Consider the following 27,912-nt stretch of genomic DNA (forward strand, 5'->3'; position numbering starts at 1 on the left):
GCTATGCATTTGGTTTCATGTGTGAAATCTCTGCAACTTGGTATGTTTTCCCTTTGCACAAGCATCATAGTGTATTGAGAGATTAACACTATCTGTCAATGCGCTCCACTGAATGGGCTCATTTTGCAACCTTTACAACTTGGGTTAGCTACAACTCAATCCATAACAATATAAAAATGTAATTTTTATGCAAATTTCTTTCCATTGAATGCAGGATTCATAGTGTGTCGGGTGTCTCTGGTGAGTTCTGAGTTCAGACAGAAGCTGAGTCGAATACAAACAAACACATTATTAGACATGGTAAGAGTTGGTATTTCTGGGTGAATAAACACAAGACGGTCCAGCTGTCAAACACACACGAATGACGCAAGAAGAAAATCTTTAATCTTTGTTCTGTCTGAGCACACCATAAGGAATGCATTAAACTGGGTGTATTCAACAAATGTTAGCTTGCCCAGCTACCTCCAGTAGTAAGCTAGCATGACTTCCAAAAGCATATATTATAAAAGAACCTTTTCAAGAATGGGACAACATGGGAGTCAAGTTGGTATAAATCAGATTTTGGAGTAACAACAGCGGCTCTTTCCACATAATCAAATAATTTTCTACCGTAAAAGTGAAGCATAAAATATGGACATTAAAACTTCAAATCTAACCACTGTTGCTTGATCCAGTATGTTTTTCTATACAAAGCAACCAAACCATCTGTGGGTTATATCAGAACAAATAACATTTTAATTATATTTTTATAAATAATACTGAACTGGGGCTAACTAGAACACAAGAGCAATGCTAGTTAAATTTCAAACATGTCTTATACTGCAAACATAGCTTTAGCCTCAGTCTTTTAGTGCATGTATGTAGCCATTGAATGCATGTTTAGGCCGTTTAGCTGACTTTTGGTTTTAAAGTAAAACAAAGCCTGCTTCTGTTTACTTTGGTATGAAATCAAAGACCAATTGTTTCAAAAGAGTGAATTTAGATTGGTGAATCTGTCATTACGTGCCACACACTAATAGCATGGTACATGATAGCAACAGTAAGTCAGAAGGGCAGGGCTTAGTGAATGGTCAGTTAGGACACAATGAATATGTGAGTCTTTATATCTAGTTATTTGAGGGTGGAACGAGAGAGAGTGGAAGAGTTCAGAAGAGTTAGGATTAAACGTTGTGCAGATAGAAAAGAGAAACAGAGAGGCGTACGGATGTGAATGTCTCACTTTGTCACATATATGTAGTTCATCCAATGATTCAGACAGTCGCAAAAATACAGTTGCAAAAATACTACAGCAACTGTTTATAAAGAAGGAAGTGAAATGTGGCATTTTAAATCACTGAGTGTGGTAAACAAATATAAAATTATATCTATTATATCTGTCTTTTCACCGTGTACTGTCTGTCGTTCCTGAAATGACCTGATCATATTTTATTCATAGATCGATTATGGGATGGTGCCACTGCCGCAACACCACCACCTTTGGTGGTCCAGTGGCCACACAGTTGCCGAGTTTTATTATTTCTTTTAGCAGACTGCCTACATTCATATTGCATGTTGCCTGAACCTTATCTGAACCAGACTTGAAGGATACATCCTGTGATATTCTGCATTTTTTTAATGAGAAAAAGAAGAAAACCAACAATTAATTGATACTTAAAAGTGTTGTCTGTGTATACAAAGCCTCATACAGTTTATTCATGTATGCAGTGGAGATACACTGCTGTCCAAAAACTATTAAAAACACATCAATGAGTCACATCAGGTTGATTACCATCAATATGGGCACTGTAGTTCATTCAGAGTTGATCCCACATACACCATCCATAGAGTGACAAATCCACAGCTGAAAATAGTTCCCAACAAATTCACTATTTATAAATGATTTAGTTTTCTAAAAGGTAAAAGTATATATTCGAGACTTTCATCTTTAGGAGGAACAAATGGGCTTGGGACTGAGTGCCACAAAAAAGCTGGCAGACTGAGAAATAGACTGAAATAAAAATATAAAATATCTCAATCCTCATCGTTCACTGATACAGAAACCATGAGGAGATAAACACTCCTGTTGAAGGTGTCCTCATGACTTGTTTCATGCAACATCCAAACTGTTAAAGGCTATTTATTTGTTTTTTAAAAAGGACTTTTTGTATTCATGTCACACAGAGACTTTGACTTTGATCAATCAATAATTTAATTTGAAATGTTTCATTTAAAACTACAAATCCAGTGTGCAGAACTCAGTAAACTGATCACGTAAACTAGACATTAGGACTAGGCGATGATTCAAATCAACTCCATATTGTGACAAATTTCTCTCATCAAGATATTGTAGCTCACAATTAAATACCATTAACAATAAGTTTAATCCTACCGTCACTGGAAAAGATCTTAAAAGCTACAGAAGACATTTAGTCCACTAAATTATGATCTAACCATTTCAATCAATAAGATAATCATGGTCTTGAATTTAAATCGTGTTATTTTAAAGCTGCGATCAGACAAACCGATCACTGGACAACATGTTCTGGAAAAATCCTTCAATGCTAATAATGATGTATAATGCATGATGTTGCCCACAGAAATTAAATTACAACCCAAGACCTATGAAGGGGACAATTAGAGGTGAAAATTCAAATCAAAGACAAACAATGACTGTACTGTGGCTGTTTGCCATGTAGCCATTGACTGCACCTGATTAGCATTAGAGCTGCCTGTGGCTAGGACAAATCCAGCCACGCTAACAACAACACCGCATCAATATCTGCCCATATACTGCAGCAACACTTCCGATGACTAATCTAATGACTTGGACTGAAGGCATCAGGGCCACCCACCCATCCAGGAGTCACGCTGCTGGGGTGCAGCAGCTATGAGGGCCTTCAAGAGTGGGCAGATGCTGCACTGAAGCCTCGAACTGTAGAGCGCCATGCATCAGCTGCTTTAATAGATCATTAGTTATGTATCGAAGAAAATGGGAAACGGAGGGAATGATAGAGAGACAAGAGCAAGAGATAGAAGGAGAGTGTTTAATTTTAGGATGTTTGGAGGAGCAGGGCTACTGCACCTGTTATTACTTGAGTTATTTTAAATTACTTGATGCTCTGAGCTAGCATTTTTGAGTCAGATGTGATTCTGATTACGATATGAAACACTGCAGTTTTATTCATGTGAACAGAATATCATAGAAACCCTAAGCTTTGGGATCCATCAGTCCCTACTTAATGCTTCACTCAAGTATGAAAGACAGGCAATTGAGACCCATCAGAAAAACTAAACTGCTTAAAAGCACACAACAGGGTTTCTACAAATGGCAGCCTCTTAGCACTGTGGTCATTAGATTCACAGACAATAAACAAGGTGACAAGAGCTTATTTCCTCAGCAGTTGTGAAGTGTGTGTTCTTGTGTGCATCTGGGTGACAAAATCCACCCACTTTCTCTATTACTGTCAACTAAGCAACCTCAGTATCTTAGTTATGACTCACGAGTTTGAACTTTTGACTGTGCTTTAGTTTCAATACTTTTTTGACTTTTTAGAAAGATGTGGCATGTGCATGTGTTAGCAGAGCAATGTTTAAAGCCAACAGAAGCTAAAGTGGACTGTTGTGAGTATTGATCACAGGGTCAATTACTTACAAGATCATAGTTGCTGCTTTCTTTCATAGTATAATTTTAACATAGGTTCAGGCTGTAGCGCAGATGCAAATAACTATGAATTTTAAAATACTGTTCAAATTATAGGATGCTTCTTTGTAAGGCTGCAATTATTCATTCATCTGACAAATTTTCCTCAGAAAACTGTGAAAATTGCCATTCAAAATATCCCAAAGCCCAAAAGTTGTCCGACCAACAGCAAGCAACGTCCAGTGAGTTTTTTTTTGGCATATTTGCCTAAAAATGACTTGGCATGCAACTGATTATCAAAACAGTTGCTGATCAACCAAATAGAAAAGATGCACGATCATAAGAAGGAAGTCTGGGTTTCAAATTAGATCAAAAGCAAATCAATGGGTGATGTCACACTTTCTATTTACAGTCTGTGAAAATGGCAAACTGAGTTTCCCCTTTTCTTGTAATTGACATTTGCGGCTACAGTGGCCACGATCTACGAAAGTCACATTTTTTCACACACACACACACACACGCTGAAAGTGGGAATGAATTAACAGTGCAGTCAAAAGAATCTCGGGCAGTGACAGTAATACTGGTAGACAGGTGGGAGTGTAGCCGTCTGCTCACCAGTCTGTGTGCAAGACCGACATCTAACCTCTCAATGGTGACACACACACACACACACACACACAGATTCTAACACAGTCTCAGTCACAGTTGCTGCTGTAAACTTTATCTTCAATACCTCCAATTTTTTTTTTGTCTTCCTGTGTGGTCGACCACAAAGCTTATGAGACAGCCAGCGCCCACCTCATCTATCTGTCACCGCCTTCATCTCTGGGCCGCAAATAAAGATAATTCAAGTCATTGGAAAAACACTGCTGCCTCCCATGCTGTCGTGCTACGATGAAACGACTTTAATTGTTGCTAGTTGGTGGTGGTGTTAGTGACTGAAGTGACAAGACGTGGTGGGAGTTGCTTTTGTGTTTGCTTTATTTGTCTCTTTGTGTGAGTGCAGATGCCATCATAGAGTTCAAAATGTGTGTGTGTGTGTGTATGTGTGTATGTTGGCACAGAGGTTAATAGAAACTTTAAAATGTGTTGACTAGAGTGACTTGGGCATGTAATATGGGCTGATGGCCTGCGTATGTGTGTGGTGTAGCAGCAGCAGCAGCAGCAGCAGCAGCAGCAGAGTATTGATTTTCCATATTCCTTGGTGTATTTAGTTATTTAAACTTCCTACTTTGTTTCTTACTCTTTTCCATGTTAAAGGAAGGTCCTCAGGCATTTTGTGAAGCAGCCACACACATACACACACATCACCGACTCTGCACTCTTGCTTTCCTTTTGATAAAATACTCCTATTCAATACCTAGTGTTGTTCCATTTACTGATGAATTAATAGCTGCATCTCTAATTTCAGCTTAAAACTCTGGCAGCTCTTCATAAGCATACTGAAATAGGTGAACCCAATAAAGCTCTATAATGTCAAATGTGGTTGGTGTGTATGTGTGTGTGTGTGTGTGTGTGTGTGTACTAGAGTGAATCATATCACCATAATGGTGTCTGTGGCGGTACCTGCCTTTATTGGCAACCGCTAGTGCCGCCTTCCATGTTGCCAAAAATAAAGAAAACAGTCAGGATGAGTCACAGCTCTGTTTACGCTGGTTCCTCTTATTAGGGAGACCCTGCTATGAATCTGTATCTCCCACTTGTGTTGAGACATTTTGACAGCATCTTCAAAGCTCTGGAGTCAAATTCATGTCTCAAAAAGACGCGACATAAAGGGGAAAAGTCATTTGATAATGGGGTAAACAAGGTGGTCACAATACTTCATTGGTGCAGCAGGGAAAAGGATCAGAGTTTATTATTAACTCTCTTTCCAAATAGCTGTTTTCAAATAGAAAGAGTTATTAAATAACTGATCTTAAGTCGAATATTTGAGTCTTTTATTCTCTGTGAAGAAGATCTTTCATGTCACATTGCAATATCTTCTCCTTTTGGTGAAAGACAGTAAAATCACTCATGTAAAGATTGAGTTAAATTCAATTCCTTTATGGACTTTATTAGAAAAAAATATAAAGCCATTTCAGACCAATTTGTGCATAAATGTAATACAAGTTCCACAGGTGACACCAGTAGAGGTGATATGGGATCCATGTAACAGATTCAAAATGTAACTTATTGTACATTCATCATGTAGCTGTTAGTTAGTAGTGTGACACTGCATTAAATATAAATGAAAAGGTGAATGATGTGTACTTAACCTTTTTTTGTGCAAGGTGTAAAGGATTTAGTATTTTTTTACATCATAATTATATCCAGAAAGTATGGAGGATGACATTTACTAGCAATATAATTGAACAGTTTGTTTATTTATTTATTTTTTTTAAATGAGAAAAACATAAATAATTGTGAGCATTGCTGTGTGAGATCATCTGTAAAATATGGCCCTGGTTCCACTTAAGACTCACTTGAATTTCTCTTGATAAAAGGTCAGTGTGACAACTAAGTATAAAGGGAGTTTTATGTCAAGTGTAGCATGAAATTGTAAAACTAAAAAGTGTAAGTGTATTAGGTTCAGCAGACGTGAGTATTTACAGTCTTCCATCAAAACTTGTGATTCTGATGAAACTAAAACAGTATCAATCGCTCATAAATGTAATTTCTCCAACTACTTGAGGCATTATCCTGCATCCATCTCCAGCAAGCCAAACCAGTATAAAGCACAAACCACCATCTGTCCAGTTATAAAACCTTTTTGTCAGCAATCCAGAAAGACCAGACTGTATCCAACAGAGTCTCTGCTGGATGCTGCTCTTGCTGCACTGACAATTTGCTGGAATCCATCACAGCCTCCCAAAGGCCAACGATGAGGCCGAAGCATCACAATGATAGAGAGAGTCCTTGCCGCTCTGCTACAGTACTAAGCTGGAAGAAGTGAATCCCTTTCTGGGCTGCTTCAGCCGCTCAGAGAGAAATATAAATATTTCCAATATCAGGAGAGTGGACATCAAAGACAAAACACCTGGTTAATATTATGACTTTTATAATTATTTTATGATTTTTTTAAATTTTTTTTATGGAAACATCTGGTGCTACTATCTTGCCCACTTCATATTGGACACAGCACACAGATTTTCATAATTTCAACAGTGTCAAAACAAGGAGCTGTTTAATAGCTACAAGGCACCAGGAACTGAATTTCCACAGATTCTTCCCCGAACTTTGCACAAGCCTCCCCTGGAGACATGCAGCCTTAAACAGTGTGAACGCCAGACTCCACAAAAACACACTTTCCCTTGTATGTTCACTTGAAAGCAATTATATTTCTCCTCTAACAGAAAAACAAAGACTTAATTTTACTGCAGAGTCAAGGACCAACAGTAATTGCTAAAGCATAAGCTTGGCATGATGTGCTTGATGCTTATTCTCCCTGAGGATTTCTTCTGAAGAGCAACCTGGGTTTATCATGGTCTGCCATTCATTTTCCATTATCCACTTACTCCTCTATTAAACATACCACGCAACCTCTTACCCCTTTATAAACTGTTGTGTCTTTAAAGACAGACATACATGAAGGGATTATTATTTAAGGTTCATGTGAGTCTTCTTTTGGTGTGCACTACTTGGTTAAACCCAATATGTGTTAGTGCTCATTAAAGAGAGACTATGATGTTACTCCTCAGGTAGCAATAGTTACTTAACGCTTCAAATATCAACTGACCAACACCAAGGAGGTCGTAGTGGTGCTGGTTAACATACACTACAGGAGCTTTTAGAGGAAGCCTTATGCTAGCCATGGCTAGCAGAGTCATGGCTAGCAGAGTCATTGCTAGCATAAAGCCACTCCAACCCCTAAAAGAGGTTTTGTGGTGTTACATAATTTATAGAGGTTCTTGTCAGGTAAATGTTGGCATCTGAACAAACAGGTTTTTTTTTTTAAGTGAGCACTACTGCTTAATAAGATATGTTGAATGACAGAAACTGACTTAACTACATTATTGATGGTAATGAATCGTTTAAGTCATCAAACAAGCAAATACTGCAACATTTATCTGGTTCCCGTTTCTCAAATGAGAGGATTTACAGTTTTTCTTGGTTTTACATCAATGCAAACTTAATATCTTTGGGTTTTGGACTGTTAGACAGACAAAACAAGGAATATGAGAACGTCATCTTGCCTTATCACATTGATGGTATTTTACTATTACAGTATGTGACATTTTATAGAATTTGCTGTTAATCAATCAGTAACAAATGAAAGCAATTAGTTGCAGCCTATAGTGAGCACCTTATGAGACAGTTTTAACAGAAGCAGTGCCTCTTATTGCATCAACTCTAATCTATCACTGTATAATGTCTTAACATCCAATATCAAACTCATCACAGTGGATCACAGTACATCCTTTAGCTTGATAAATGTAGTTCACACCACAAAAACACAACATTTTAAGTGAAGCAGAGGTGGGAAGATGAGAACACACCACTGATGACATCTAACAAGTCAAGACAAATGTATAGCGTAAAAGAGTCAAACTGTGACGATTGAGGCTGCGACCTCAGTCACCTCATCCTGGCTCTCACTTGCAACTGTGTTGGGATACTGCTGTCTCACTTTCTCTCTCTCTCTCTCTCTCTCACACACACACACACACACACACACACACACACACACACACACACACACACACACACACACACACACACACACACGCCGCAGCAGTGTGTGTGTGTAGTGTCAGTCTGCCTGTACTGATAGGCAGCATGTGGTTTCTCCTCAACACTAATCTGACACACACGTGGCGCGCAGCACTCATGAACAAACCCACAATGTGTCTCTGGTAGGATGTGCGATCGCAGTGTTAAACTCTAGGACTTCCTGTCCCTCTGGGCTATCGGGATCTACAGACTCAGCTCACAGTAGAGGGATGTGCGCTCACACACAAACACATGCTCCCCCAGAGCAACAATGACTCAACAGCTTAGTAATCAACCACAAAAACACACACTGTGCTGCAGCTCTGCACCAGCAGCGTCAAAACAAAACAAATGAACTTTGGAGGCTGTACCCTGCATCACTGTGAAAGAAGCACCTATGGTGATCCACGCTGGCAAAGCATAACGCTGGACCACACCCAGTACGTCATGACTCATCAGTCCCCCTCTGTTGTCCATCCATGCCAACAGAAAGAGGGGAATGCAGTGTTTGAAAGAGAGAGTGAGGCACAGAAATGGAAAGGAGATCACCAAGAAAAGAAGCAATGAAGAGGATGAGGAGACAGAAAGAGGGCAACAAACAGATGAATGCTTTGTGGGTGGGACTCACCAGCTCGACCGAACCATAGTGTTTCCTGCTGAAGTCTCCACGCCTGCAGCCCAAGTCCTCCGAGGCAGAGCTGTAACACAAATGCATGGTCAGACACACGGCCTGTCTGTCCTCAATCACACCACACTAACATTGATAAACTGAAACATCGCTCGTACACTAGTGGTAGTTGCAGCATCTGCTTTTCTCCAGTCTATTTTTTTTATCTCACTTTGTCCTCCTTGTTCATGGCCTTTTTGTTCACACACTGTTTTTTTTCCTGTCTTTTTCTATCCCCTTCCCCTTTTCTTTCTTTCCCTTCCTCCTGTCTGTGTCTTTGTCGCTGTGGCGGGGCTGGCAGTGGTATGGTGACCGGCTGGGAGCGGCGGCCCAGCCCCGTTCTGATTGAGATGCAGGCCCTGATTGAATTAAACCAGGAGTGATAGATGGAGACTGGCTGGCAGAGCGCACTGCTGGTCAAATAGTGGATACAATGGCAAATACATAGGAAAAAACACCCACACACACACGATAGTAGTATAAAAGTAAACCTAACAAAACGCACACAGTAGTTACAAACGTCTTTGATTATTCTCTCAATATGAATAAAATATCAGTTTCTAGATTATTTTAAAGTTCATGAGGCACTAAAACCTGCTCTAATTGACTATATTATCACATGCAGCACAGATATTTGTTTATCTATTTTTTATATTAAAAAAATACTACCAAAAAAACAATTCCACACTTAAATCTGTTCAAAAATACACTTTACAGAAAGCCTTCAAGTTCTTCTATCTTCTATCTTAACAAAAAGAGCAAAATAAATACCGACATTTGCAGATGCCTTTCTCTCGAGTCAACATGTAAAAATAAATGCAGGAATAGTTTGACATTTTGAGAAATCCACTAATTCGTGTTCTGAGAATAAGTTGGATGCCACTGTCATGTTTATGCAAAGAGCTTCAGCTGGGAGTCAGTTAGTTTAGCTCAGGGGGAAACAGCTAATGTGACTCACTGCAAAAGTTCAAAAATCCATCAACCACATGTTGGATCTTGGGACAGAAATGTGAAAATGAAACATACTCGGAGTTTTATTCTCTATAAAACCAAAACCTATTATATTTGGGTTTGTCCATCCATCCATCCATGTATTTTGGCTGATTGAGGGGACTTTGTATGGGTTTGAACTTATTTCTATAGCTCTTCTTTTCCATTCATGTCTGTTTCTGTAACTTTTTAGATGAACAACTGGGTACCACTCTATTATCACCTTCCAAGAGAGACAGTCTGAAAATATGCACCATTATCCCTGTACTTACATAATATTGCATCACCCCTGTCCCCCTCTGTGACAGTTGGCTTTTAACCAGCTGAAACCTACACCTGTTTACAGTTCACTTACATAATGTCATCTACATAGACAAGCACAGTCACAGACTCAAACTCACAACCTCAGACATGGGAGATGGGCATGTGAAACCCAAGGGGGGGTTGTGTCTGCCGCCAGCACGTCTCTCAAGGTGTCGAGGAGTGAGGTTTACTCAAAGCACAGCGCTGTATCTGCTGGCTACCATTACACCTACAAGAACTTTGCTGGAGCCTCAAAGCTCAGTGTCTTGGCAGTGAATTAGCCAATGGTAACCATGTATCACTGAACAGCCCATGTATCACTCCTTATTTTCAGTCATGATGATCATATTACTATTGATCCACCACAGTCCAAGTAGGAGAATCATTTGATAGCACTGGGAAAGGCCCATCATCTTAGAGGGGAATTAAGCAGAAAGAACAAGCTGGAACACAATTCTGAAATGATCAATTAATTTGTCTACATTCAGCCAGGCACAACAGCAGTGTTCTCAATTAAACTCTTTTTTTATAGCATTTGATTTCTTTGGAATACTAAATGTCATAAGAATCTGGTTAAATCCACTTAGAAATGAAGCCATTAGTGAGGCAAAATTGTTGCCAGGAGGAAGTGTCAAGGTATGCCAAAGTAATTTTGCATACAAAGCAGAGACACTGAATAAACTGGGAAAATGTCGAGATGAGAAGTTGGTTTAGGTGATTATGTATGCATAGTAGTCACACCTCGCTACAACCAACTTTCGACAGTTTGTAGTTTTCCTACCTTTCAGTAACCACCAGTGTTTCGTTTCGTGTAAGATTGGGGGGATTTTCTAGCTTCTGATTTCTGTGTCTGTTTGTCTGAGTGGTGATGACGTGCATGCTTTTTACATCCTCTGTCTCTTTGAACCACATCTCCCCCTCACTCTTCTGTCTCCACCTAACTCTCCCATCTCTGGTCAGGTTTCTCTCTCTCTCTGCAGAGGAGATGAAGGCAGAGTGGAGCTGTTTATACATAATATACACTCGAGCTTAAAGGACACATTTTAAAGTGCATCTGTCCTACAGGATGTATCCATCAGCGCTTCCTCACTCGCTCGATCTCTTCCTGCACGCTTGCTTCCTCTACATACTGTATAGCGAGGGTGGGGTCAATCACAACATGTAGACAAACAGCTTTCACCTTTATGTGCTCCCAGTTTTTCTTTCCCCAACACCCAGGGCTTTCCTACCCTTCACCTGTCCTCTGAGAGGGGGTAATGAAAACACTTTAACCACGGAGGGGGATGATTAAGTGATAACACCCCGCCCACCTTCTTCTCAAAGCCTAATGAAGACCACTGTCACCTAGTGAAGCACTCTCCCTCTGTATAGGTTTTAATGAGTTTGGGGCTTGCTGAGATGTTTGACAGTACTTATGGATGGACATTTTAAGTTGGGTTGGGCTTTGAAATTGCATGCACCATGATCAGCGTCTTGCTTGTGGCTATAGTCCCTGAGGGATTTTTTTCTGTTTTATAACCTTAGTTGGTTAGTTGGCTTTTTGGCTTGAGTTAATACATGCATCACATTTTCTTTTAAACCTCAACCTTTGGCTGTGCAATGCCCGTGTTTTCGCCAGAGTGAGAATGCTTTCTTGTGTACTTAGGAAAATGTTCATTGTCCAATTTTAGCTTTTTTGCTATTTAAATAAGATATATTTTAACACATGTAAGATGTGTAGCCTGTGGTGAACTAAGAGCTGTTTGAGCACAAGGTAGTTTCTGTCAGAGCAAACAGATAAGCAACATTTAAACTGTGCTGACACCTATTACAGAGGTATAACGAGCCAAGGAGTTTAAGTGCCTTGAGTCTGATGTGGAACAAGTACCTGTCAATGGAGGTCTGCGAGTGCAATGCAGTGGAGATGACATATTCAGATTTCAAGTACAGTAAGTACAAAGAACCATTGCCACAAAAAGGGATCCTCAGTGTGAGCTTAGTGTTTGACCTGTAAGATGTCTTGTTCGATCAAACTAATGGCTGAAACTGGACTCAATCATGGTTTTGCTCAGCTTTAATTTATAGTGCAGTGATACAGTTTTCAATATCCAATACCGACTTGTCCCAGTTTTCACCACTGATAGTTTATACTTGTTTTCAGCACTTACATATATGTTTATCATATTCTGTCCTATTCATTATTACCTAACCCAATATAAAAACAGAAACAACAGTGTTTCCCATACAGTAGGTTGATACTTTACTTGTGGTGGTAGGATGTGTGGCATGTGACCAATGTGCATGCAGAGACTAATGCAGTTTAGAGGGGGAGAGTGTAACTTAGGTTATTTTCTGTAGCTTCAATTCACGGAGTTGTCCCTAAAATGCTTCACACGCAGACTATCAGTAGATGCTAGCTAGACAACTTCGCACAGAGAAGCCTCTGATCCCAATTCAGTTACTGCAGCTCACAAAACTAACAGCTATGTGACCAAAAATGTGTTTAAAAAGGGTAAAATAAGGTGTTCTTATGCAACCTAAACAGAACTGAGTGATCTACCTGGGCGGCCTGCCTAGGTACAGCCTATGTCCTGTATGGAAAATGCTGAACAATGCGCCTGAATTCAACACTGATTTGTCTGTATGTGTGTCAATCAATCTATGTTCCATTGACAAGGCTGTTGTTAGCCCTATGATGCACGCAGCTCTTTCTGACAGAACCTGTAAGTATCCTTGTATCCTTATCCTTTTCTAAAGAGATCTAGGAAGCTTACGCCTTTCTTCCTAAAGTACCTGCCAACAGAAATGCTGCATTCTGCAGGTACTGCAAGATTTTTTTTATGTCGCGCACAGTGAAAATGTCGTCATAAAAGATCATAAGCAGTGGTTTCCCTGAGAGCTCCAGAAAAAAAACTCTAAGATGAAGTATAACATACCCAACAAACTTCTGAAAGTTAACTTTCTTTAAAGGCTCTTTCTCAGTTTTTGTAATTAACAAGATGCAATGGTGTTTTGACGTTTTAGTAACTTTTGTGACATAGCGTTGTGAAATTAGTTATTTTCAATTCATAGCCTGTACAGTTCATAGGCCAGAAAAAGATTTGTGACTTGGTTTCTTTAAAAAAAAAAAAAAAAAAAAAAAAGCTGTCAGGGAAGGTGTCACTTATGACCATTTAGCCCGCAGCCTGCACTTTTACAGACGGACAAATATCTTAATTTTAATATATCAATTTTGGGAGACAGCAGATCATTTCTTTTGTCCGCTGATGCGCTGTCCATGGTGTTAAAAGGTGTGCTTGGTAGGTGTGCTAAGTACTGAAATAACTGTCCCCCATTCTGATGAAAATGCCTATGGTGCGCACATAAGCGCATGGATGACAGTACAGTTCACTTAAGTGTCCCAGTCCCAGTTTGTGGGCTTGAAAATACAGTCACCCTATCCAATACACTGCTTTATATACCCATCATCCCCAGCTGTACTTTGTGCTTAGTGCTAATTAGCAAATTCTTAGCATGGTAACACATTAAACTAAGATGTTGAACATTATGCCTGCTTAATGACAGCATATTAACATCGTTATTATGAGCATGTTAGTGTGCTAATATTAGCATTTTTTAGCCCCCACAAAGATCCTAGAATTTTTTCCTGATCCATTTGAATATGTTTTACTTTACAATCAACATGTTAACATTGCCATGCTTAATGTAGCATTTGGCTAAAAGCACTACTGTGTCTAACTACAGTCTAGCACAACTTTAGACCCTTGTTATAATAAGAGTGATTGATTATGGGCTTCACCTTTATACTCCTGACATGCTGCATAATATGTATTTTATATTGGTTAACACAGCTGAAATCATTATCCTGCATTTAGCCCACTTGTTTGGACATCCATAACTTGAACTCTGCACCACAACAGTTGAGATACTTTCCAGCAGTGTGATGGCTGTTAGCCAAAGAAAAATGACTTTGAAAGCTTGGACCAAAGAGAAATTGCTCTGAAACAGAAAGAGGTAAAATGGATATTCATTACTCAACTGCTGCCCTCAGTAATGGAGAACGGGAAAGGTTACAAATTGTGGTTTCTGTCACAAGACAATGGACAGTGGCCACTGAAAGGCTCCATACAGTGAAATGTGAAGTATAAATCAAGCCCCCCTCCCACCATCATACTGAACCTCTTAGTGCTGCTCAAGAAAAAGCCAATCCTTTTATCGTTTAAGTTAAATACTGTATGACTGTCTGAACTCTTAAATCACCCCATAAAACGACTTCTTTGGGTGTTGCACTAAAAAGAAAAGTCTTGGTGGAAAAGCCAAACATATTGTGTTGAGAGCGACTGTGGGACGCATAAAAGGCCCACCAACTGCTACAAAATTCAGATGTCTTTTAACATTTCTCCAGCTTTCCTAGTTTGTCTCATACATACATCCACATCTGGGAAATACATGTGAAAATCTAAATAATTTAAACAGGAGTCTACTGTTGAGCTGCATCAGTTCCTATGAATTACTGCAGGGATGTGAGGTCATACTAGAAAATGTTAAAAGCTACAGATTAGATGTGTTTTGCAGTCGTAAGGTTGAATTTGTGAAATTTGATAAATCGTTTGGGCATTTAAACACGAAAAATGTGTCTACTGTACTGTTACAGATACAGTTGCACTACAGTACACATAAATACTAACCCATCATACACTTTTCATTCAAAGCCTCTGGATTATGAATAAGAAGTCACAGTCATTTTTCTACAGCAAAAATAATAGAAAAGCTACAGCATGAGAAAAAAACCGAGCCACTTCATTACACAGCAGTATGATAACTCATTAGAGCACTCCATGACAATATTAAATGGACATTTAATACCTCCTCTCTTCACTCTCTGCACATTTGGTGCAGTGTGAAACTCTTTCTACAGTATTGGCGGCACTATGCCATGAAATGTTGCATGTATACAATATGATCTCATCTCTCAATCTGTATGTTCAAGTGTCACTGCAGCCCGAGCTCCATGGTATTGTTTTTTCAGCTGGTAAAGAGCTGCTGCAGTGGTGGCACTATCATATCCATCTAAGAGGCTGGAAATGAGCTACGGCAGAGTAAGGCCTAACCTTGGACTACATCTGCTACAGCTCAGCTACACAGTTTCAGCCAGATGCCTGCCTTCAGTGTGGCCACATATTCTTGTTGCTGTCATACTACTAGAGCTGCATGTACGTCCACTCCACCTTGAACTGAAAAGCATGCCATGAATAATTCATTGTTTTCCATGTAGCCTACATACTGTCTAATGTCTGTTCTCAGAAGAAGAAAAATAGAAAAAAGGACAGTTCAATTAATAAGCCACAGCATATTTAAATATATATTTATAAAACTAGCGACAAGGCTGCGCATAAACCAGCGCAGTGGTTCAATTAAAAGATGTTAAGTGTGTTGTGGCGCGTCAGTACTTCCAGACTGGAGACTTGTGGATTCAGTGGCGCTCAGTTTGCCAGTCACCCAACAGTAAATGAGGAAAAAAGATCAACAAAACATGCAATTGCCACATAAAAGTATCTAAACTTAACCCAAACAGTCGACGTTTGCAAACATAATTAGCCTATCCAAGTATTTTACGCACCAACAGACGCCGGAGCAGGTGTTTTCTGCTTTGTCTAATTTGCTCAGGGCTGCATAAAATCTGCCAGTGAGTGCTGCAGGGCTACGACAGACCGTCGACAGAGAGCTGTATGCATTCAACAGATGAGAGGTAGCATGCATAAACACAGACAAGAACAGGAAAAGATGAAGTTTTTTTTTTCTTTACCGCTGATTGAAAGTCAACAGTTTGTTAGACGCTGGATCCGCACTGCTCATGTCCCCATACGATGTCAGTCCAGTGGACAAGACGACAACAACAACAAACCGGTGTCTTTATCTTTCTCTGTCCCTCTCTCTCTCTCTCTCTCTCTCTCTCTCCTCCAGTCTGTTTCTCCTCTCGCTAAGAACGCAGGAACATCACTGCGGCGCAAACTCCAACAACAGCTGATCAAAACCCCCAGTTGGTGGTCGCAGTCTTTTTTTTTTGGCTGTCTCTCTTCTCTGAGCGCAACTGGTCACTGCATGGTGTTGAAGCGGAACGGCTCTGCCATAGGAACTGTGTTTACTGTGTGATCTGTCTCTGTATCTCCCTCCCTCCCTCCCTCTCCCACTCACTCACACACTCATTTCAATCTACCACTTTTTTTTTGCTGGAGGCTCCGCAGAGCAAAAGGCACCATTCAGAGCAGCTTATTCTTATCGCTTTTTTCCCCTTCTCTCAATATAAGATGTGAAAAGCGCAGCTGTTACATCATCGTCACTTACACCCAGCTCCTCTCCAGTTATCCTAGAGCGTAAAGTGATGTCAGGATGCAGGACTGAGGCTACATGGATCGCATTATGTCATCCGGTGTGAGCACTTTTTTTCTTCTATCAAATGTGACTCCTGTTCAGTTTGGAGCAGGAAAAAAAAGCAACAAATGTGTGTGTGTGCATCCTCTGATATCAGCTTATTTACCAGTAGCACTCTCTAATGAATAAACCATGGGCTTTAAAAGCTGTAAATAAAGGCTTTATTAATAATTGATTACCGTTTTATAGACCAATTATCAGAAATAAAACTGTATTGGCAGGTGTTTATCCTTTTGGTAGGCTCTGAGTAGTTATTTATGATGGAAACTCATTAATAAACAATAATGAGTGTGTCACTTTTTAATAAGCCGTCAGCTTTGAAGTTATAAATGTTAGGAAGTCGTTTATAACACTATGGAACCAAATTCCTTAATTTTTTTACCTCGAAACTTCTATCAATTTTTCCATTAATAATATAGGATTAAGTCATTTTAATGTGTTTTTATAGGGGGTGGACTCATCAATGGATTGAAATCAATGTATGTATTTCTCAGTAATTACTTGCATGGTATTGGGGGTTTATGGGGTAAAACACCTTAAATGCTAAATTTACCCTTAATTTTTACCTTAAATTCTTTTATGTTCTTATTGGGGGCGACTCATGGGTGGTTAGAATCTCTTTAAAAAGGGGTGAAAACCCAAGTGTAGTTTAGTTTCTGCCTTTTAGGACCCCCCTTAATAACTTCTTAAACTGATCATTAATGGATTATGTATCCCTTAAATGTGCTCATTAAGTAAATTAAGGGCATTACAAATTAATTTGATTTATCAAATTAAGGCACAAATTAACCCCTTAGTCTTAGATTAAGGGGGATGGTATGATTTCATGAGTAAATTAAGGAGCAATTAATGGTATTTTTAAGGTAGTCTTTTTTGATCCATCAAGTCTGCAATTATAAATGTTTACAAACTGTTTATGAATGGATTTTGGTTCAGCTAAGTCAAACAGTCAAAGGAAACTCAAAGCGTGTTCCTATTAATATCAATAGCTGATATATAAAGCATTAAGTAAGATTCAGGCCATCATTTATCGTAAAGGATGACACATTAGAGAACAGTAAGAAATTTACGAACATTTCTCTTAAAGGAGAAACAGATCTTTATGTTTCTTTGGCTTCTTTGATCCTGCAATCAATCACTCTTATGTGCCCATAATCCCCCTCAACAGCAGGTCCAGGCAATGATGAGGTCATTCACTCATGCAGCCTCCCTCCCTCTCCTCTCTTTATCTTCATCTGTCGCCTCTTTTTTACCTCTTCAAAGATGCACTTTCCTGCTTTCTCCTGATCTCCGAGGCCTTTCATTGATTAACTCTTGGCTTATTTAACACACTACGTGGTCTGTCGTGAACATACAACCAACACATGGAGGGACACACACATGGATCTGAGACTGGCATTTATAACACACTTTCTCACACTCATTCTGCTACTTTCATTAGAGGCTGAAACTGATTGCTTGCACACCACAACAAACTCTTTTTAGCTATAGTCTTTTGTTGATGCTTTTTACTTTCTCATTATTACCTCATTATTTAGATGTCCAACAGACACCACTGCTGTATGTCAAACAATAATAATAGCTGCATTTTTTTCCTTTAACCTTATTAGAGCACCACATGCATGTGGTAAGTACAGATGTGGTAATGCTTACCTTTAATAGAAACGGCTGACACATTTGATGAAGGTGACAAAACACGAAAATAACCATAAAGCATTAATAATACACCAAATAAGGAAGTAGTTCATATGTTACAAGTTATATGAGCAATGCATGAACACATACAGTATGTCTTCTTTTAACCAGAAAGTCATTAAGAGACTTAAAAGTACAATAATGTACCCTATGGTGACATCACTCATGTTTAAAGTCAGTCAAACACCCCATTAGACCTCCACAGATAGACTTATTCAAGATTTGGGAGGGTAGTTCTGTCAATGCTATTGTGATCACACAAATAGAGAATATGAATATCCAGATCTCAGTTTTACACTATGAAACCTCAAACAGGAGGAGAAATGTGCAACTTTCTGTAGCAGACATCTGAATTAGTTTATCAGTTTGAAATTACGTTTATAAGCAATTCTCACAAGTATTATTGAAGATCCCCTCCAGACATGTTTTAAGATGTTTGTAGAACACACAAGAATTTATTTCTAACATAGTTTCTTTTCTGAAAAAGTTTTAATTATTAAAAGTTAAATGACATCTCCCCCTTCTCCCTCATTAAAAGGGGTTAGGGTCAGTGTAAAGTCCGTTCTCATTGTTTGTACACTGGAGGCTTCACAATTGAGAGTGGAGGGGGACTATAAGTTAGTATTTTTACACTGTTAGCAGGGGTCTTGGATTTACTGGTCCCCAAACATAACATTAGTTCTGTATGGGTGGCTGTAGGTCAGGAGGTAGAGCGGGTCATCCATTAATTGGAAGATCTCTGGTCCTCCAGTACAAATGTCAAAGTGTCCAAGATACTGAACCCCAAATTGCTATTGATGGCTGCCCCACCTCCCTGTGTTGGTAGCTTGCCATGTGTGTGAATGGGTGAATGTGGCCTGTAATGTAAAAGTGCTTTGAGTGGTTGGAAGACTAGAAGGGCGCTATAAGTGCAGTCCATTTACCATTTAAGGTCTCGAACACTCAGAGTAAAGCTACAGGATGGAGGAGAAAATGAATGAGAAAGAAAATACTCCTCATTTGTGGAATAAAAGAATAAAGCAGTAAAGAAAACAAAATGTGAAGCAAGGACACGTCACAAAAACAGAGGAATGTGGTAAAAACCATGTCAAGGAGGGCTTAATTCTACGCTCAGAGAGAGAAAGAGAAAGAGAGAATAGCAGGTGAAATGTGAGCTTAGTTAAATCTGATACCTTCACAATAGCTCAGCCACAGCCTGTGTCTCCAGCTCAGTCTACACACACACACACACGCACACACACACACACCATGAAAGAGTGCAGGAATGCTCGGCTCAGGCTACACGGCACTCAGCTGCTCATCAATTTTTAATCAGTAGAAACCCCCCTCTGTGGCACGCCACACCACAGGAAAACACCTAAAGCTACCAACGTACATTTTCTCTCTCTCTCTCTCTCTGAATGTGACTACCTTTAAAAATAGCTCATGTTGAAATGCAGCTGTAATCTGCCACAGCCTGAAGAAAGAGAACACTTTTTCAAAAGAACCACTGAAAACAAAGCGACACCTTCATTTTCTCACATCAGCATCGAGTTACAAACAACCAACCTGAGATACCTGAACACCCCCACCTCTAATTAGAGCCCCGAGGCCAGTCACAGAGATGTACACACATAGAAACCTTCATACATGTTGCATAAACACAACTTCATCCCACACCCTCCCATTGTCACACGCTAACATGCAGTGGCACACACAGCTTTTTTGCATAAGAGCTTCTGGCTTCTAACGGCTGTTTATGACATCAGTCAGTTATGAGGGAAGTTAAGAGGGGAAGACTTCCTGTTCGTAGATGAATGTGTTAATGTGTAGCCTCGGATATATCACCCTGAATGCAAAACAAAAATACTATGAGAGAAAGAACTGGTGTAATGTGACAGCAGTGTGGTCCAGGTGATGAATATAAGGTGCTGATTCCTCACAATGTAACACAAGAATGCACAAATACATTTTTTTTGGCATTTTTTCTTGAAAACACCTTAAGTGGTTACCAGAATAGTTGCCAACTCGTTTTCTGTCAATCGACTGATGGATTAATCGGCTAATCATACAGTAGCTGTAACTAATGATTATGGATTATGTTGGCTAATGATTCATCTGCCAATTATTTCCTTGATTATACAATTTTTCTAGATAAAGTCAGAAAATAGTGGAATATGCCTGATATAGAGCTCATGGTGATGTCTTCAAATATTTGCTATCATGTACAGTATGACACAGAAAGTCCCCAAATCCTCACATCTCAGAGGCTACAACCAGCAATGTTTGGAATTTCACTACAATTACTAATTAATATTGACTAATTGCTGCAGCTTTGTAGTATAGTTAAAAACATATATCATACAACATCCAACATCCAACATCCAACATCTTTTGGTTACTTTATAATGTGATGCAATATCATTTCTGTTTGTACTGTCTATCTAGAGCAGGTGTAAACAATCTGTTTTAACTATTTCTGCCCAGATGAAGACCATGAAACTGGTCTCAAGTTTTAGACAATATATAATAATAACAGTAATTAATGTAAATCTTTGTCTTGCTTTGCCTAAGACTGCCTGAAGAACACTTCCCTTTCCTCAAATAGCATGTTTTACTCAATCAACAGTTAAAACATTAAAGGTAGGATACAGTTGTCAAGACCAGACTGACATGTGGACACAGAGGATCATATTCAGAACAACTGACAGGATAAATATGGTGTTTTCATGGCTCGTAAAACAGACAGTCACAGTGAAGAATCTGCTTAATCCCAACTGAAAGACAATTAAATTAAAGATGGTAACATCACTTCTAAAATTAAAAGACACCCTGTAGAGTTTTTGACTACCAAGAGCAAACGTAGTGATGTGGCAGCAAAGCGACGTACAAGCTGCAGGCTACAGTAGATCAAGAAGAAGCCTCTGAGAATAAGTGCCTTGAAATCCAGTTCCATGTTCCACCTGATACAAGGCTGCAGGTACTTGAAGAAAAGATTTTTTTCATTTTTAATGAGAGAAAGAGCCTGAGAAGTACTGAGACATGGTGAAAGAGCATATTAAGTTAATAAGTACTCTCAGATTTGGACTCCAAGTGGTTTTGTGAAGACGTAGAGGGATTCTGCTGACCCAATAGAGTCTAACAACTTGTTTCAGCCACTTTTATAAAAGGGGAAGAGTTCAGACTGAGATTTTCTGCCTTGCATTGAAGTTCGTTTGCAGACTGCAGGGAACGAGAAGGTGCAGAAACCTGACTGAGGGAGTTCAGTTACAGTATGTGTGTGCCGTGCTGGTGGCCGCTCTGTAGGCCAGAAATAGGGACGCAAGTAGAGAGGCATGAGCTGTTTTTGGCTGGTTGAAGGCCAGACGTGCTGCTGCATTTTTGGCCATTTTCAGAGCTTTTACTCTGCATGCTGGAAGCCCTGCCAGAAGGTTGTTAAAGTAGTCAAGGTGAGAGAAGTTTACTGAATGTGGAAGGAGTTGAGTCAAATAATGCCTGATCTTTTTTTGAGTAATGCGAAGAGACAAGACCAAGTGACAGATCCACAACTGCTACCAAGATGCAGACGATAAATAATGTAGGTTTAAAATTCTTCCACAATACAAATGTTTTATGAGAAAGGAGATGCATTCAACAGATGTATTAGGCTTCAATGATACACCAAATGCTTTTTGGTATGAAACAGAAAATGAACACAACTATCAATTATTGTTGTCGATTCATTTTCTAATTATTTCTGCTGTATTTATGACAAAATGATGGGACTTCTTTATCTTCAGGCATGGCGTTGCCTTTTATTTGAACAGTTTGTGTAACCATATTAAACAATGGTGTATTATCAAGCTACTGAGTGCTGTTATAACAGACCTAAACACTCAACCTCAAAAGCAATTCTCATTATGTTGAATGACCAGTGAGCTTTGTACTTTGGTTCTATTGAATGATGGGAGGTGAAATATTCACAATAACCTTCAATAAGTATCAACTCTTCAACTCTTATGTTTGTGTGAGACCCAGTAGTGATGGACTATCCCAGGCTTTACGTTCCCCAGACAAAATGCAACTTCAAAAGAGCAGGATATTTATATGTAGGTGTAAGCATTATAGCGTGTGGGTTTGCAATCCATGCGTCCATGCCAGGAAGTGTTTCAGTGCACAAGTAGACACAAAATGTGTGTGTGTGTATGCACAGGCACTTTGCACGTTAGCCTCAGCAGTTCATCAGGGATCAGGAGCTCTTGACTCAATAGTGTGCTAATCCCTCGGAGCTACGCTGCCTTCTCTCTGGACAGCTGCCACTCCGGCCTTTTAGTCTCACCACGTAAGCCATGTCTGACCACAGCACCTTTCCCACGCGTATAATAAATAAGTGTGTGTGTGTGAGAAAGAGAGAAAGCATACTGTGAGCCATTTCAGTTAAATACAAATGTATAAAAATTAATGAGTAAGTAGCAATGTTGCATGACAACCACAAACTTTACAAGAATCAACACAGCATGGTTTTTATCTGTCACACACATTCAAACATCGCAACATGCAAATCAATGTATGTGCCATGATGTCACTTCTCTATGATGAGCCTTTGTCCCCTAGATAATATGTAACCTGCGGGAGGAACCGGCACCAATACATAGCTTAATTTGATTACAGGATGATCCAAATATTATTGCACCTGCACTGCACACTGTCACAGCAGGCATAGCAAAGCAGTGAGTTTAAGAAGGTAGACAAATGAGCAAAGAGTTTTATGATTTTAAACCTGTACACTTCAGCAAACAGTAAGCAGTGCTTGTTTGACAGTCTGCTACTTCTTTCTCTAAAGCATGCTTTACATTGAAGCTGCAACAAATAAATATTTTCCATTTCCGATCAATCTCACGATTATTTTCTCGATTAATAGATTAGCCGTTTGGTCTAGAACATGAAAATGATAAAATATGTCAGTCAGTTTACTATCAAAGTAAAGAAAGCGGAAAATATTTAGACTAGAACTGGAATACAATCATTTTGGCATTTATAAAGTAAAACAACAGTGTAATTGATTATGATGAATTAGAATTAAATACATTTTTTGTCCATCAACTAAAATTGCAGCTATTTTTTTAATACTGTGCATACTCAAAAATAACAAAAATCATCATCTGAGCATAATTACAACAAAGCAAAAATATCCTATCATGAGTATTCTCCTATGAATTGTATAAAAGTCTACCAAACAGAGTCAAATCTGGTCTTTCCCCAAAAATGAGATAGTTTAAACGATTGAGGTATTGATCATGTCTGAGACCCACATCTTCTCAGTGGGTGTTTCTTTACTTTTCCGCATTGAACACAGGCATTTTGCTGTAGTGATAGTGTAGTGTAGTGATACAACATTTAAAGGGGAAATATCATGTTTTTTTATTGGTTTTCTGTTATTTTTTTGCTGTTATGTCAGATGTGAATGTTCTTTTCTACACATGCCCATAAAAAGCTGTTCATTCTGTAGTCTTTGTTGCTGACGTGTCTCCATGTGTTGTTCGTGTTGTCCACTTGCATGTTTCAGATTGGATTTTGACTCAGACATGTACGGATGTAGCTGAGAATTCGATTAATGAACAAGAACAAGTAGTGAAATCATAGTTTTTTTCATGGTTTGGTGACATAGCCTCCGTAGTTGGTGGATGTCTGCCAATCAGAACGTAGTGGGTTTATTGGGGACAGGAAGGACAGGAGACAGGAGCTAAAACGGCTTGTTGCAGACAGAGGCTGAACTGAGGGGCTGCATAAAGAGCCAGTATAAGATAAATAAGGAGTGTTTTAAACTATAATTCATACAAATATATTCCAGTTCAGCTCCAGAATATTAATACAGACCCAGAAATGTGTAGAATACGTCCCCTTAAACAAATGTCTGTTGGGATTGTGAGAGCTTTTGAAGTTTCTCATATCATTAGTCTGGTTTTATCAGTGTGTGTAGGGTCTCAGACATAATATTGAATATCTTTTACCAAAACCTCAGCACTGTGGGGCATAACACACAGCTGTTAGAGAGGGTGAAGATTACATATTCTCTAGCAGCGCACACACACACACACACACACACACACACACACACACACACACACACACACACACACACACACACACACACACACACACACACACACACGATTTGAATTCAGACCTTGCCCCTTTTGTTTCTAGTGCATCCCAAATGCCAGCAGGTCACCACATGGCCTCTGCGAAATGTCACTGTGTCAGGCTGCAGCGATTGATGATGGCACTCTCATTAAATGTGATCAGGTGAATTAACCTTTTGTCTGCAATAATCAGGCCAGGCTTGGACACCACTCTGCCCTTGGCCCTTAAGCTAAACGTGTTGTGTCTCTAAGTGTGTTTTTTGGACACTGACAATGCACTTTACTCCTAAATAATTGATGAATATGATGAGATGCATGAGTAGGGAACAATCTGCCTGGCCTCCAGCAAAATATTTCTTTATGCAGAACACAAACAAACACAGTGAGCTTGTTTAAATGAAACCCTCATTTGAAGCTACTGGAGTCCACCTGTTCCCCAAATAAATGTTATTGCTTCCTCATGTATCTTACTCCTCCTGGTGGAAAGTGTAACCAATGAGTATTTTCTATACTAATTCAACTGTTTTGCTTACAAAAACAAAAGCACATTTTGAATTTGCTGCCAACTCATCATTTTAATTTTCTCAGATTTTGAGACACAGTAAAAGCTCAAATTAACTGATAAAGATCCAAAGCATGGAAACAGTGGTCACACGCATATGATCACGTCACTGTTTTTACAGGAAGAGTCTGCCCTCTTGTGGTTAAAACTTTTATCACAGTTGAATGAGAAAGAACTTAAACACATTGTACAGTTTATATTGTCTGTGACTCAAAGCTTTATATGAACACTGATTGTTTATAATTGCATTGTTATAGTGACATTAACCCTCTATTGTTTCATTATATTATTATATTTTGTTATGAGGAAAACATTTTCACCTTATTATTTTCTTCTGATAACCGACTGATGAAAAAAGGTCATTCCTGCCCACCCCACACAGGGCAAAGGTTTTGTCAGGGGTAAAGTGTACAAGAATGGAACTAATTTAATCACGTTGGATAAAAACAAGCATTGGAAACACAGTTTTAGAACAAACAGATGGTCACTTGTGTCTTTATGTAATAATTCTGTAATTTTCCAGATTATTTTCATCATCTCCTTTCTTTATTTTCTGGTTTCTCATTCCAGTAGCAGAGAGCAGCTGCTTTTAATTGTGAAACAGAAATAGGACACACACCTTTTTGCACTCTGCCTTTGCATAAGAAATACAAGTATGTGTATGGCTGCACGATAAATCTCTATATTCCTTACTTCCATGCTTACAAGCAGCTCTTCACAAAAGGAAGTAAAGAGCAAATATGAATCAATGTCAATCAATGTCTCAATGTCCTCAATGTTTTTGGGAAAAGAAATCACTCCATCAGGTTCCTTTCACCCCTTTAGACAATACAAAGTACCTACATCCATCACCGCCAGTGACATGAGTAGACAGCAAAAACTTTGACTGAGGTCATTTTACATCATAATACAGTATGTCTCCATCATTGAGTCTTCATAAGGACCCAATGGCACATTTGAGAAAACAATTGGAAAATCAGTTTGCCATCAATGATTGTTATTTAGACATTCATGCACATACTTGTACAGTATTTCTCATCTTGTCTGTGTTAAAGTGTTAAATATTCACATCAATCTGACCCCTTTCTGGCACTGTACCACGTGTTCATTGGTTGGCTTTACTTCCTCAAAAGTTGTTCCCACACCAAAAGCCAACATTATACCCACTTCACATTTACTACTCATTTCATTAAATCAGAAGCATCTCATGAAATATTACATTGTGAAAAAACAAATTATAAATAAGAGGGTGTCGGGGTCATTATGACCTTCTGTTGCCTCAGGGAAGTACAATGCAGTAGGGGGATAAGTGAGGCCAACACTTGTGTGTGTGTGTAGATATTTTAGTCTTCTACATGAATTTGCTTTGTTTTTTTTAACTTAACAAAAACAATGAAGCTGAAATGGAAAAATAGGAACATGCAGAGTCCTTCGTGCAGAATGGTTGTGAAGAAATAGCAACATGTAATATAATCCAACTCTTTAGTTTTTCATTCCACACATCAACAACTTAATTTGAGCCACAGCTTTACAACGTCCTCTGAAAAAAATGCCCTTCCTAGATGTCTCTACATGTACTGCCATCTCTTTCATTCTTTCTTTCTGTTGCTTACTCTCTAACCAGGAGGAGGTTTTGGCTGGCCTCCCTCAAAACCGCAGGGTAAAAATGTACAACAGTAACCCTTCACAGGCTCCATTTCCTCCTCCGTCTCTCCTGGATCGTTCTTTAAGGGTTATGATGGGGGCACCTGGCTGGTGTGAAGCAGCTCACAGTGTACAGACAGACTGTGCCCCTACTGCTCACATGTCTTTTGATCTTTTATACTTCTACCGTGGCTAAACTCAGCTTTCTGGCACTTGAACACACAAACACTTTCACTTTGCGTCATCCCTGATAGTGACCGTGGTAAATAAGGAAGTTTGTACAACTCTGAGAAAAAAGAAAACACTCTCGATTATATGACTCATGTATGCATGTGGCTTGTGGCCGCATGTCCTGCTTTAAGTACAACTCGCTCTACGCTGGGTTTATTCCAGCCAACTATAATGGGAAATGTTTTTCCAGCCTCCAAGCTTTCCCGGAGCAGTGCACAGTGCTTTTTAATGTGTAGGTATGCGCCTTAAAGCCCTAAATGGAAGCAGATGTTCCAGTCGAAGAGTAAAAGTTTACATAGAGCTGTAATCAAGCGAGAGATTTTTCTCTCTCTCTCTTTTTTTTTTTTGTATTTTTCTTCTCGTAATTTGAGTCTATTTTTCTGTCTAAATGAGCCTGGTGCGCCGTATTGTGCGCATGGCTGGACTGTGCCGGGTTGTGCTGAGCTATGCAGCCACATATGGGAGTGATTACTGTCCAGTGTTTATCAGACCTCACTGAGAGACTGACTGTACGGCTGAGCAGAGCAGAACCAGCCTTGCACACTATTTCAATATCCCAGCTGCAACCTTCTATGGGAATCAGACAATTGGAACAATATTGCATCTTCGCTGCATTTGCAATGATAATTCGTAGAAGCAGCATCTTCCTCAGGATTAATAATTGACTAGTCATTAAGGGGATACCATTTTGATAATGTTGATTTTTATACATAAAAGTCTGTTAACAGGTGTTGCATATGTAAAGAAAGCTGTATGGAGTCTTTGGGGGCTCCAGGGGGAGCTGGGCAAAGTCTACTACATTTCCTCAAGTGATGTCACATGAGTCAGTGACATTTGGGGCTGAAAACTACAAGTTTGAAAATGAAAAGAATCTGAGGATGTGGAAACAAGTGAGTTTACAAGACCTCTGCAGTCCGCTCTTAACCTCTGCTTTATTTTAGAGGCTCATTACTCGTGACTTAATGTTTATTTGTATAGGGACAAGTATATAACATGAACT

General features: G+C 39.3%; 1 protein-coding gene across 1 annotated transcript in view; it reads right to left on the reverse strand.

Moving 5' to 3' along the window:
• The window catches only part of garnl3 (GTPase activating Rap/RanGAP domain like 3), a 68,038-nt gene that overhangs the window by 35,222 nt on the left and 4,904 nt on the right, over nucleotides 1-27,912 (reverse strand). Inside the window, exon 2 of the mRNA XM_053340081.1 lies at nucleotides 8,937-9,006. Within this exon, the coding sequence (XP_053196056.1) occupies nucleotides 8,937-9,006 (70 nt within the window). The remainder of the gene's footprint in view (nucleotides 1-8,936; nucleotides 9,007-27,912) is intronic.

The sequence above is a fragment of the Scomber japonicus genome, chromosome 19 (assembly GCF_027409825.1).
Source record: "Scomber japonicus isolate fScoJap1 chromosome 19, fScoJap1.pri, whole genome shotgun sequence".
In the NCBI taxonomy this organism is placed as follows: Eukaryota; Metazoa; Chordata; class Actinopteri; order Scombriformes; family Scombridae; genus Scomber; species Scomber japonicus.